General features: G+C 32.6%; 1 protein-coding gene across 1 annotated transcript; it reads right to left on the reverse strand.

The window, feature by feature from the left end:
• Positions 1–10,372: 10,372 nt before the first annotated feature.
• Positions 10,373–11,173, reverse strand: LOC129909191 (uncharacterized). The gene has a single exon (XM_055986212.1). It carries the CDS (start codon positions 11,171–11,173, stop codon positions 10,373–10,375), a length of 801 nt encoding a protein of 266 aa, XP_055842187.1.
• Positions 11,174–13,823: the final 2,650 nt, after the last annotated feature.

Genomic DNA, 13,823 nt, shown 5'->3' on the forward strand with positions numbered 1-13,823 from the left:
TCAATCTTCATGGCCAATTGGCAATGGCAGAGATAAAGTTCTCGGAAAGATGATTTTCTTCTTTAAACTCATAAAATAAATAATCGAAATCACAAATTATGTTCATAACTTCAATTTTAATATGTTTTTGAATAGGAAATATTATTAAATAGCGCAAGAAAAGTAAAAGAAAATTGTTTTCCCACTGAAAATTTTGTTTATCTACTTATTTTTTGACAGCTTTTCATTGGCGTGAAGTTGGTACGCTTGAAAAAAAATTGTTTTTTCATTTTTATCTGGAAATATTTTCAACCATGCATTATCGTTGTACTAAATCGCTCTATGTCGTGACTATCGTTGTCCTGGATATCGTTGTTTTGCCTTTCGTTTCGTAATACGAAATAGGGCCCCTGCTTAAATCTATTTGTTTCATTTTCTCAACAATCGAGTTATTTATTACCTACATCTATGTATTATATACGAAACTTATTTGTACTTTTTGTTTTGTATCTTTTCGTAGTTTTGTCTTCAATTGAAAATTGTTGTTATTAAATCTAGCCGACCCCGCCCTCGAAATTCGAGTGCCGATTTCTTTATTTTTTTTTATTTGCAACAATTTTGAACACACTTATACCAAAATAGTTTCTTTATTTTTTATAGTATTTGTTGTTGTTTTCTTGCGATTAACTACACTTTTCGAGGACAAACTACACAGATATATATAATATACCTACTCTTTGATATATTTTAAACCTGATTTAGATATTGTTGAACTACGTTTTAACTGCGCTCAACTACGTAAAAATAGTATCGAAAAAGAAAATGCAAAGTGTAATCGCCTTAATGCATTGTGTTTGCACCTTGCATTTTGCGATTCAATTCAACCTGTTTCATGTTCCATTCGTTCAAATTCCATCATTCGATCATTCAACCTCCACCAACGTTGGTACATTGTATATATATTTCTATAGTACTATCAATCGAAGAAAATACTTTAGCGACATCTTTTGGTAGATCTGCAGTTCAATTTTCTGCATAAGGTTCAAGTATAAAATAAACTAGCGATCCCAGCGGTGGCGACGCAAAACGGAAAATTCTGCTTCATGAGAGTACTATAGGAATATATATACAATGGTTGGTACTTCACTCAAATTTGTCATTCACACCATTGTATGTCCTTGTAGGTTCTCGTCTTGGCTTGTAGAAGTTTAAATTTCCGGAAGTTAGAGGACGTTATTTATCTCACTTAAAGTTGGAATGATATTTGTGTTATTCAGTTTTCTGGGAAAATTTTAATGAATGCGTTCAGATATTAATAAGAGATTAAAGGCTTGGCCACACTGGAGGGTATGCGGTAGCGGTACGGGTAGCGGTGAGGGTACTTGTATGAAAAAAATTCCAAACTGACACATCAACGTTCAGGTGTGGAATTTTTTTAATTACAAATATCGTTACCGCTATACCGCATACTCTCCGGTGTGGCTATACCGCATACTCTCCGGTGTGGCTTGGCCACACTGGACGGTATGCGGTAGCGGTACGGGTAGCGGTGAGGCTACTTGTATGAAAAAAAATTCCAAACTGACACATCAACGTTCAGGTGTAGAATTTTTTTAGTACAAATATCGTTTCCGCTATACCGCATATCCTCCGGTGTGGCCAAGCCTTTAAAGATAGGTTCACATTTGGTGCGTTCAGGTGTTGATCTTCACAGTATACAGTAGTAAAAAGGTAATCCGTGCACGGTACCATGGTACTGTGTGGCAGTGAAATTTTAAGCAAAACATCCCTTTGAAAGTGAGAATCGACATTTTTTAATCTAACAAATCAATTCTTAATGCTTTACCACACCAACTGCGTCGCAAAATAACGTTTTTTTTTATGTTAAAGCCATAACTACAATGACCTAAAAAGTGAAAAAGTGGGAAATTTACAAAATTAAATTTTTTTTATTTCTTTCTAGCGCTATTTGTTTTTGTAAAAAATTTTGGAAAAAACTACAAAAATGGTTTTTGAAACCAAAAAATAGGCTTTCTTCATAATTATTTTTAATTTTGTGGTCGGAGAAACTGTCACAAAATGAGTTTGAAAATTTTCACTTTTTGTAGTTATACATACCTTAAAGTGACCTAAAAAGTGAAAACGTGGGAAATTTACAAAATTAAATTTTTTAAAAATTTCTTTCTAGCAAAAAACAAAAATTTCTTTTGTAAAGCCTGGTACGCTGCTCGCGCTAAATTTTAGCCAAGATAAAATTCCCATACAAGTTATCGATAATTTGTATGGGACTCATTTTAGCTCGGCTAAAATTTTTCGATAATTTGTATGGGAGCTAAAATTTAGCGCGAGCAGCGTACCAGGCTTAACCAAAAAATAAGCTTTTTGCATCATTATTTTTTATTTTGTCGTCGTAAAAACTGTCATAAAATGAGTTTAAAATCTATAACTTTTTTACTTTTTGCAAAAAGTTGCCGTTGTAGTTATACTTTTAAAGCCTTAAGGCTTAACTACAATATACACTTAAGCCTGGTACGCTGCTCGAGCTAAATTTTAGCTCCCATACAAATTATCGAAAATTTTTAGCCGAGATAAAATGGATCCCATACAAGTTATCGATAACTTGTATGAGAATTTTATCTCAGCTAAAATTTAGCGCGAGCTAAATACGTTACTATTGACGTTGTCTGTCAATAAATTGCACTTCATTTTTTTAAAATGGTAAATTTTTCAGATATTCTCCATGTTTCAATTTCAGTTTTTTTTCCTTACATACTTCATTTATGTTGATTGGATCTTTATAAAGTGAACGGGTTTTTAAGTGTCTACCATTGATTTAAAGCTTTTGTTTTAAGCTTTTAAATGGTGCAATTAAAATTCATGTGTGTCAATTGAATCCTCACGAATTTTCGTTTTTACAGAACTCAAAGTTTGATTCCATTTTTTTGCTCCAAGTGTATTAAAGCAAAAAATAAGCTTTCTGAGGAAAACATATGCCACTCTTTTCCTCAGAATTGAACTTTCAAGTTTTTTTTTTCAGTTTTTTTTTCTTCGACACTGACGTTTGGATTAAAAGCCCAATTGAACATATAGTAGGTCTGTTCCAGACTTTTTGTCTTAGTGCCTGGCCACACAGTGTTGTGCCCAATCACGTTCCAATTCACATTTTGTAGGAACAAATGTCAAAAAGAGGAAAATCCTCACCCCTCTTGCCTACAACCTGACTGGATAGGCGATTGAAAAATCACTGTGTAGCCAGGCACTTAGAGGATATAATATATGGAGTGCTTGTGCTGTTAGTTCCGTGAAGCTTGTATAGAGGGCTCTAGTTTCTTTAAGTTTTTCGATGAGTGCATGTCTCCATTTTATTTTCATTAGATGGCTGTCATCAACAAGCGTGTTTATTTACAGCTGCGGAACCGGAGTCGCAATGAAAAACGAAGGCAGCGGCCCCTATCCATGTATATGGCGTTACAATGTATTAGGTACAGGAACAAGCACTCCATATATTATATCCTCTAAGCTTTTTGTGCACTAAATTAGGCAGTCTGTCAAATTAATGAGAGTTGGGAAATAAAACTACGAAAGACTGCCAAAAAGTTTGGAACAAGTTGAACACCATTATACAACACAATTTCATATTTTATGCTTAATTCGATAAACATTAACACTTTTTTAATGCAAAAAACACGTAAACGCGATTCAATTTAAAAATCACTACAATTTGATTTGTTTTTTTCTTTATTTATTTGTTTGACATACGTCAACTTTTCATTTGACAGAACTCATATTTCTGCCGGAAGAAATTCTTTGGGCTAAATTTGTCAGGGTGGGGAAATTTTTTACTCTCTCGTGAGCGCTCTCTTCTACACAATTTTTGAAGTTGGGAACAGACTCTGACCAAAAATAACCAAATATTACTAAATTCGGCAGTTGCAAACTGAGTGTGGAACGGACCTAGTAGATAGTAGGTGTGTTTTTTATTACCACCGGTCTTAACTGGACAAAAAAAACGCCTCGGGGCTTAACCTGAAATCTTGGCAGCACTGCATATTGAATGTTCCGAAAACAGCAGATACAACAAAAATTTAGAGTTGTCATATTTTTCGCTTTCGTCATTTTCTTGTATTTTTCATGTATGTTTTACAAAGATATACAAAAATGTATGCTAGCAAAACTATTTTAATACATATTGTCCTTCCAAACGTCAGTTTTCACGTTTTTAAACAAATTCTAAACAATTTATGAAAAAATTAGTTTGGTAGCACAGATTTAAAACTGTTCAAAAAGTTAAGCCCAGAGAAATCTCCGGGCTAAACAACTAAGCCCAAGGGGCTAAGGTGTTGTTGTATTTAACATGTAAATTGCTTAGCCCAGACTGCGTTGTTTTTGTCCAGTGAAGACCGGTGGTAATAAAAAACACACCTAGTATAGTATAGTAACTTTATTGAGATTTTTCTTTATACACTTTTTAGTTATGGATGGATTAATACGTTATTATATATCAACTTAAGATAATGAAATTGCCGACTTAGAATTGGTCTGGCTACACATAATGGTTTGCTTGTGGTCTAAATTTTGACACATCAATTAAATAGAAAGAAATCAACACTACTTTTTTTTACTTTAAGAATTGTGTGCACTCAACAAGACACCATCTTTACAAAAAGAAAACTTAACCTAAAATAAAAAGGAGGATTGCGATTTGCGAACAGAGAAAATAACAAGAATGAAATGCAAACATAGATAGATACGACCAGAGATACCCAAAAGAGATGAGAAACTTGTGACGTCATACGGGTTTGCCTACAAGCTGCTTTAGACATTTTTGGATAATGTAGTTTTCTATTGACGAATCTCAGAATGAGATTTGTGAATTTGACAGCTGAAAGGGGGGGTGAAGATAGGAAATAGTGGACAAATCTCAGATTTCATGATCTATTTGCGTCCTGAGATTCAAAAAAATGACAAAAAAATGAATCTGAGATTCAAGAATCTGATTCTGGATTTTTATCAAGATTCACGCATACAAACACACGCACTTTCACACACACCCCTCTGTTTGACATTTGTCTTTTATTTTTTTTACACGCACAGATTTCGCACACAATTACAAAACTAGATTTCATATTCTATTTGCAGTGGAAAATCTGAGAATTTTACACAAAAATCTCAAAAGTCAATAGAAAACGACATAAGTATGCGTGAAAAAATATACATTTTTGGCTAAGTATGCGTGAAAAATCGTACATTTTTGCTTAGGTGTGCGTAAAAACACCGTGGCTACACTATGTGTGTTTTTCACATTTATTGACGAATACAAAAGAGATTACAACAACACGAAATAAACAAATGGGTTTTGGGGGGTAAAACGTACGAAAGTTTCCCATCTCCTTTGGGTATCTCTGGATACGACAAGTCGTCTCTATGTGAACACTATATGTGTGCAAGTGAAGAGGGCAGCTGGCCCTGTTTTAATTTTTGATGCTGCTTAAATCTATTTGTTTCATTTTCTCAACAATCGAGTTATTTATTACATCTATGTATACGAAGTTTTTGAATTTTTACATTTTATTTGTACTCTTTTTTTTTTTTTTGTATCTTTTTATTATTTTGTCTTATTTTTTCTTTTTTTTTTTATTTACATTTTGAAAGTCCATTTAGGTGATAGCTTAACTTATGTTTATTAGTTTCACAGTAGTTGGTATGGCTAATTTAATGAATTAATATCACATATCAGGTTACTTTAGTATAGTTACAGTCTTAAGGCAGGTTTTTTTTTTTGTTTTTCCTTAATGAAATTACTTAATTCTAGTTAGGTACAAAAGTATTTTACAAGGCAGGTGTTTATTAGTATTTTCATAATAGTTTGAGACGTTGAGCTACTCAGCCCCTATGGGTATTTGGAAAGTATTTCTTATAGAAAGAGGAAGTAAACAGGTTGTCATCATCCTGGATTTGGAAAAATGACTGAATCCTCGTTGAGGATGCTGATAGGAGACATATAATAGCGGTTGTTGATAGAGTAGCCAATATTTTCAGTGAAGATATTCCGGAGGATAGGGTTGTCATGATGCGAAAGAGCTGATAGTCTTTTTTTGGATAATGATGTAAGATAGTCAAGAAGAGGGACGATTCCAGAATCTTGATATAGAATTTTATTACAAAACCATTTCCCATTAGGCCTTCGGCTTTTTGAAATGCAGTTTCTAATGATTTTTCTTTCGAATCTTTGCAGTTCAAAAACAACGCTAGGTGTTATGTTGAACCATATTAGGAAACCATAAGAAATCAAGGGGCGGATTAGAGTTTTGTGCATAAGCAATTTGGTGTTTTTATTTACGCTATTTGAATTCATGAGAAGTTTTAGCTTGGCCGCTGCAGCTTTGCTGTTATTAAGAGCTTTTCTGGCATGAGGATTCATCTTGAGTCTTTGGTGTAGATGGACACCCAAATACTTAAGCGAATTTTTCAAGGGGATTAGACTCCCATTAATACGCATTTTTTTTTTTATTTACATTTTGAAAGTCCAATTAGGTGATAGCTTACCTTATGTTTATTAGTTTCACAGTAGTTGGTATGGCTAATTTAATGAATTAATATCACATATCAGGTTACTTTAGTATAGTTACAGTCTTAAGGCAGGTTTTTTTTTTTGTTTTTCCTTAATGAAATTACTTAATTCTAGTTAGGTACAAAAGTATTTTACAAGGCAGGTGTTTATTAGTATTTTCATAATAGTTTGAGACGTTGAGCTACTCAGCCTCTATGGGTATTTGGAAAGTATTTCTTATAGAAAGAGGAAGTAAACAGGTTGTCATCATCCTGGATTTGGAAAAATTACTGAATCCTCGTTGAGGATGCTGATAGGAGACATATAATAGCGGTCGTTGATAGAGTAGCCAATATTTTCAGTGAAGATATTCCGGAGGATAGGGTTGTCATGATGCGAAAGAGCTGATAGTCTTTTTTTGGATAATGATGTAAGATAGTCAAGAAGAGGGACGATTCCAGAATCTTGATATAGAATTTTATTACAAAACCATTTCCCATTAGGCCTTCGTCTTTTTGAAATGCAGTTTCTAATGATTTTTCTTTCGAATCTTTGCAGTTCAAAAACAACGCTAGGTGTTATGTTGAACCATATTAGGAAACCATAAGAAATCAAGGGGCGGATTAGAGTTTTGTGCATAAGCAATTTGGTGTTTTTATTTACGCTATTTGAATTCATGAGAAGTTTTAGCTTGGCCGCTGCAGCTTTGCTGTTATTAAGAGCTTTTCTGGCATGAGGATTCATCTTGAGTCTTTGGTGTAGATGGACACCCAAATACTTAAGCGAATTTTTCAAGGGGATTAGACTCCCATTAATACGCATTCTAATATGCTTACTTTCGCGGACAGCATGATGATGTCCCCTGCCAGAGGCATTTCTGAAACAAATCAGTTCGCACTTATTTATTTATTTATTTATTTATTTATTCAACTACAGACTACGTGTCTAAGTTGTTAAAAAATAGTAACAATAGTTATTTTAGAAAGTTTAAGAAATCATAAAATTAACAATTACCTAAATAGTTTCGTCTTTAAAATATTTTTTGATAAATTAAAATCTATGTTTTGATAATATTTATTAAAGTCCATGCACATAATATTAACAGGCTCATTAATTCCATAGTTAACTCTGGATGAAGCCGTATAAAAAAATGAAGGGTTACGAGTAAGTCTTGGGCGAGTGTTGATGTTCAGCATGCTGAGGATAGAAGGTGAATTGATTGATCCGGATATAAGCTGGTAGATAAAAAGAACATTGGTGACTTCTCTCCGTTTCTTAAGTGTCGACAGTCCAAGAAGCTTTAAGCGATTTTCATAAGCCGGAAGATTTAGATTCGGGTCCCAAGGGAGATGTCGAAGAGCAAATAGTAAAAAGCGTTTTTGAACACTTTCAATTTTATTTATGGCTACGTCGTAGCTAGGACACCATATACAGCTACAATATTCAACGATGGGACGGACGAGAGCACAATACAAAACCTTTAGAATATGAGGATCATTGAATTCTTTTAAGAACCTCATTATAAAACCTTGCTTGTGATGATGTCAATATGAGGGTTGAACGACAGCTTTGTATCAAATAAGACTCCTAAGTCATTGAAATGTTCAACTCTTTCGATCATGTATTCATCAACAAAGTAGTAAGATAAATAGGGGTTCCTGCTCCTGGAATAGGACATTACTTTGCACTTTTTTTTGTTAAGTTCCATTCCATTTGTTTTGCACCATTCACATATTCTGTCAATGTCGTGTTGTAGAAATAAATAGCCATTTGGGTTCGAATAACCGTAAAAAAGTTTGAAGTCGTCAGCAAATTTGAGAATTTTACAATACGAAATATCCTTAGAAATATCATTGAGAAATAGGATAAATAAAAGTGGTCCAATGTGGCTGCCCTGTGGAACTCCGGATAAGACATCAATTTGCTTAGATATACTTTTCTTAAAGATGACAAACTGTGTTCGTGCTTTTAAATAAGATTTTATCCAGTATGGAGTGGCATACTCTATCAAAAGCTTTGCTAAGATCAGCGTAGAAAACATCAGTTTGGAGGCCATTTTGCAGATTGATGTTAACATTGTTAGCAAACTCCAATAGGTTTGTTGAAGTTGACTTCTGCAAGCAGAACCCATGCTGCTCAGGGGAAATTAATCCTTGGCAGTAAAATTGAATATGTTTGCAGACTATTTTCTCAAATAATTTTGGTAAGCATGAGAGTTTCGCAATTCCTCGATAGTTTTCAACGTTATTCTTATTTCCACAATAAATGAAGATTTCCACAGTTCAGGGAAAACACCAGTTGACAGTGAACAATTATAAATATACGTAATTACAGAACATATATAGGACTTGCTTGCTTTGACAAATATGGACGGAATTTTATCGGGACCGGACAAACAGTTACTTTTTAATTCGTCAATATATTGCACTACTTCCGCTTCAGTCAATCTTATAAAAGGTATATCACAGGTTGGAAAACTTAAATCTATATTATCACAGTAATTAGGATTGCTCGAGGTATATGTCTGTTGGAAGAAATCTGCAAATATGTTACTAATTTCTTTATCACAGCTAGAAATTTTATCTTTATATTGCACGGTTGACGGATATGTTGAACTTTTTCGTTTGGAGTTAACATATTTCCAGAATGATTTCGGATTACCTGATATATTGCACTTAATTTTATAAATATAGGCTTTGTAAGATGTTTTTAAACTTGTGTTAAATAGCTTGCGATAGTATAAGTAACGGTTATAAAACTGGATGCAACTCGTTCTTTTCCATTTTTTGTGACATGCGTTTTTAAAGTTTCGTAAGCGTCTTAGATCCTTATTTAACCAATTCACTGATGGAGGATTTGCTTTTTTTCTTATAACAGGAACACAAAAATGAATACAATTACTTAAAACAGCATAAAAGTTTTCAACACATGCATTGACATCACTTATACTTAAGACACTTGTCCAGTCAAAATCGATAAAAAATTGTTCTAACTTCACTAAATCGATTTTACTAAAATTAAAGTCATGGTCTAAGTTAGGTTCAGCAATAATATTTGAAGAAATTTGATGATCGATTTGTATATTGCAATTAAGTACGTTGTGGTGAGGTACTTTTGGCAAAAGCCAGTCATTTACACAAACAGTATCACAGGAAACAGGTAAATCAGTAAACACGAGATCAAGAAATCGACGAAATTCGTTTGTTAATCCATTAATTTGAGTTAGACCACATAAGTGTACTGTGTCAACAAAATTTCTTTGAAATATTGGACCATGCTCTAGCACATTATAAGTATATTTCAAATCATCATCCCTTTTCCATTCAAGATTTGTTAAATTGAAGTCCCCAAAGATAAATATGTTACTTATAACTGAATTTTCAACAATATCCGATATAGCAGATGAATACAGTTCATAAACAGAAGGCGATGATCCAGACGGGACATAAATACCACAGATGACAAACGAAGAATGACAGTAATTTATCTTTATTGTGACGAGTTCCAAATTTGTATACTTGTTTGAAAACAACAGCTCAGATTTAAGACAACATTTAACAGCAATTAAAACGCCACCTCCATTTTTGAAAACGCTATTAGAAGGATTTCTGTCTAAACGATATAAGTTATAATCAGGTGGACATATCTCAGCATCATGTACAGATGAATTAAGCCAGGTCTCAGTTATAATGATAATGTCATAAGTTCCATTAATACAATTTAAATAAAAGTTTTTTAGCTTTGATTTCATTCCTCCAGCGTTCTGATAGTAAATATTTAGTTTTTTGACTGAACCATGGATGGGTTATTATCAAAAACTGGGAATCTACCAACGTTTTCTTTTCAAGGGTTGTTCTTGAATTCATGAGCAATTGTAAATTTTGGCCAGAAATCAGGAGACAACATAAGGTTAATAGTAGGATCAGGAGCAAATAATTTAAACGATGAAATACGACGTTCATACGAAAACTGCATTTTGTAACACTTCAAAGACAAATCAGGCACAGAAAGTTTCTTTTTTACATAGTTAACAACCATTTCACAAGTAGTATTTGGGTGAAGACGTGATATAAAGATAAACTTCTCAGGTGGTACAACAACTAACCCGTCCGAAACACCCTCATCCATTTCGGAAGCTATTGGGCCGACGGTTTGCGAGCTAGCAGTTTTATCACCCAAAGAAGATCTTTTTTGCGACACGGTAGGAGAATTAGGGATTTCTTCAATTATTGGTGTTGAGTAAGTTATCTGCAAAGGAGCTACGAGAGATAGTCTCGACCCTGTTGGAACGCAGATAACGTTATTTTCTGTCTTCTTACGTTTTGGCGATAAGTCCTTGTCTTCGAAATTCATGTCGTTGAAGAGCAATTCATAATCAGACAACTTTTTTTGTATTTTTTTCAAATCATTTGTAATGTCATTAAATGTTTTTTTAGATTTTTTAAGGACTTGAAACAAATCAGTGGTTTTTTTGCAGTTGCAGTTCTTACAGAACCAGCGTAAACCATTACCAATTTTAAGAAGACCTTCAATTATTTTGACATTAAGACCAGCACATTTCATATGGGCTAATCCATCACATAACCAACACAAACACATTCTTTCTCCATCGCCAATAATTTCTTTACAGATAATGCAATTCATTTTATTCATGTTAAGATCAATTCCCCATTTTTTGTAAAACACAATGGCTTCGGTAAGGTGGCTTCGACATTATGAGGGGCCTCGTGCGGTCTCTCGCGATTACTATATAGTAGGGTGGACCAAAAAAATTATTTTTCATTATTTTGATTTGCTCTACCGATAACTTGTTTTCTCGACACAAAATAATGCTACCCTAATTTTTTCAGAATTTTTCAATGATGTTTAGGGGTTGCGCGCACCCCTTTATTAATAAAAATAAACTCTTTTAGTTTTTTATTTTTTTAAAGCTTAAATAATTTTTTTATCGAAAAGCTCTTTGAGTAAAAAGTATTAAGTATCAATAGATCTACTTACCTCAATTTTTTTTTTCAAAAAAAAAATATTTTTGACTGATTCCCAGGCGTTAGAAGTCGAAATTACTGATAAATGCTGGGAAAAAAGCCTTAAAACTATGTTTTACTGTTTTTTATAACGGTTAAAATTATTTTTATCGTATTCCTCGTCAAATTTACTATAAAAACCGTGCTTTTATATTACTCAATTCTTCTTAGATTTATAAAAGAAAAATAATTTTTAAAAAAGATCGTACCAAAACAAGTGAAGGAAAAATGGGGGAGGGTACTATAACTTGGGCGCCGAGATTTGATAACAGAATTTGAGAAAATTGAAAAACAAAAAAAAATTCTTTTTTATCAGACCTACTCGAGATCGTCCTTCTGGTTTCACGAAATTTTATTTTGATAACTATCCATATTTTTTAATGATGTTGTTGTTGCTGCAGCGCCTTATAATATTGAATATCAGATATATTTTTTTTGATGGTGGCAAAAATATCAAAAACAGCCATAAAAATTATAATCTGATAATCTGATATTTTTCAATTTTCTTAAAAACTAGAAAGCATTAAAACATATGGACTTCAGTATTTGATAAGGAATCAATTGTGGCACTTTATTTTATCAGCCATTTTTTGTATTGTAATCCACAATCTGGACAAAAACATTATTTAATGTGGTTTTTTAAACTTTTTTCCCAATTTTTTACTTTTTTTATCGATTATTTCAAAAACAATTGATTGTAATAACTTTCCTTCAAAATTAGAATAAAGTGTACAGTTCTAGCTTTTGAAAAAGGTATCATTTATAACTGTAAGTGTTGCCATTGTATTTTAATATTTTTTTTTTATTATTTAAAGTTATTTTTTAGAAAATTGCCATTCCCGCCTAAACGGAGCCAGATAGACCAACCCTCCCATAATGAAAAATGATCGTATTTAACTCCTCTAAAAAATTCTGTTATCAAATCTCGGCGCCCAGGATATAGTACCCTCCCCCATTTTTCCTTCACTTGTTTTGGTACGATCTTTTTTAAAAATTATTTTTCTTTTATCAATCTAAGAAGAATTGAGTAATATAAAAGCACGGTTTTTATAGTAAATTTGATGAGGAATACGATAGAAAATTTTAACCGTTATAAAAAGCAGTAAAACATAGTTTAAAGGCTTTTTTCCCAGCATTTATCAGTAATTTTGACTTCTAACGCCTGGGAATCAGTCAAAAATATTTTTTTTTTAAAAAAGAAAAATTGAGGTAAGTAGATCTATTGATACTTAATACTTTTTACTCAAACAGCTTTTCGATAAAAAAATTATTTAAGCTTTAAAAAAATTAAAAACTAAAAGAGCTTAATTTTTTAATAAAGGGGTGCGCGCAACCCCTAAACACTATCGAAAAATTCTGAAAAAATTAGGGAAGCATTATTTTGTGTCGAGAAAACAAGTTATCGGTAGAGCAAATCAAAATAATGCAAAAATGATTTTTTTGGTCCACCCTACTATATAGTATTGTGTCATCCGCATAAAGGATGTCATCAGAGTTGTTGTGTTGGATTGGAAAATCATAAAGATAAAGGTTGAAAAGGAAAGGGCTGAGGATAGATCCTTGGGGAACACCCGTAAAGATAGGGATGGATGAGGAATTCTCATTTTCGAAATAAACGGACAAACTACGATTAGAAAGAAAACTTTTAATGATTTTGGTGAAACTCGGAGGGAAAGGACAATGATAATTTATGTATGGGAGCTGAGACCAATAACGATGAAACATATATCATTGAAAAGGTATTTTTGCGTACATCAATTGAATCATTTATTTTCAAAACATGTATAAGTCCATGATTTCAAATTTTTCAGGAGGAGAAAAAAACGTTCTATTTTCTTTTGTTAAGTGTAGTAAAATGTATAAAAAATATATTTTGTAGAATTTTTACCTAGCTACAGAATATCGTTTGGTATTTACTTTTTGGACCGATTGTTTAAAAGATAAAAAATAAAAACGATTTTGGACTTATCATACTTTGAAAATAAACGAATGTGAAATTAGTTTTAAAATGAATATACAATTTTTGTAAAGCCTCAGTCTATCAAACAATTGCATTTGGGAATAGAATATAATGTTTCGAGTAGTTATTTTACTTGAAAGACGCTTTCAACTTAAGATTTTGAGTCAGTAGTCAGCTTTTCTATGTGTAGTCAATTACTCATAAAAAAGTTGCTGTTTATTTTCAAAAGATGATAAGTCCGGGACTTTTATGATGTTTTGACAATAAAAATTTTGTTCGCTTAGCTGTATAATCGAATATAGACTGAGTA

Source organism: Episyrphus balteatus, chromosome 1, assembly GCF_945859705.1.
Source record: "Episyrphus balteatus chromosome 1, idEpiBalt1.1, whole genome shotgun sequence".
NCBI lineage: Eukaryota > Metazoa > Arthropoda > Insecta > Diptera > Syrphidae > Episyrphus > Episyrphus balteatus.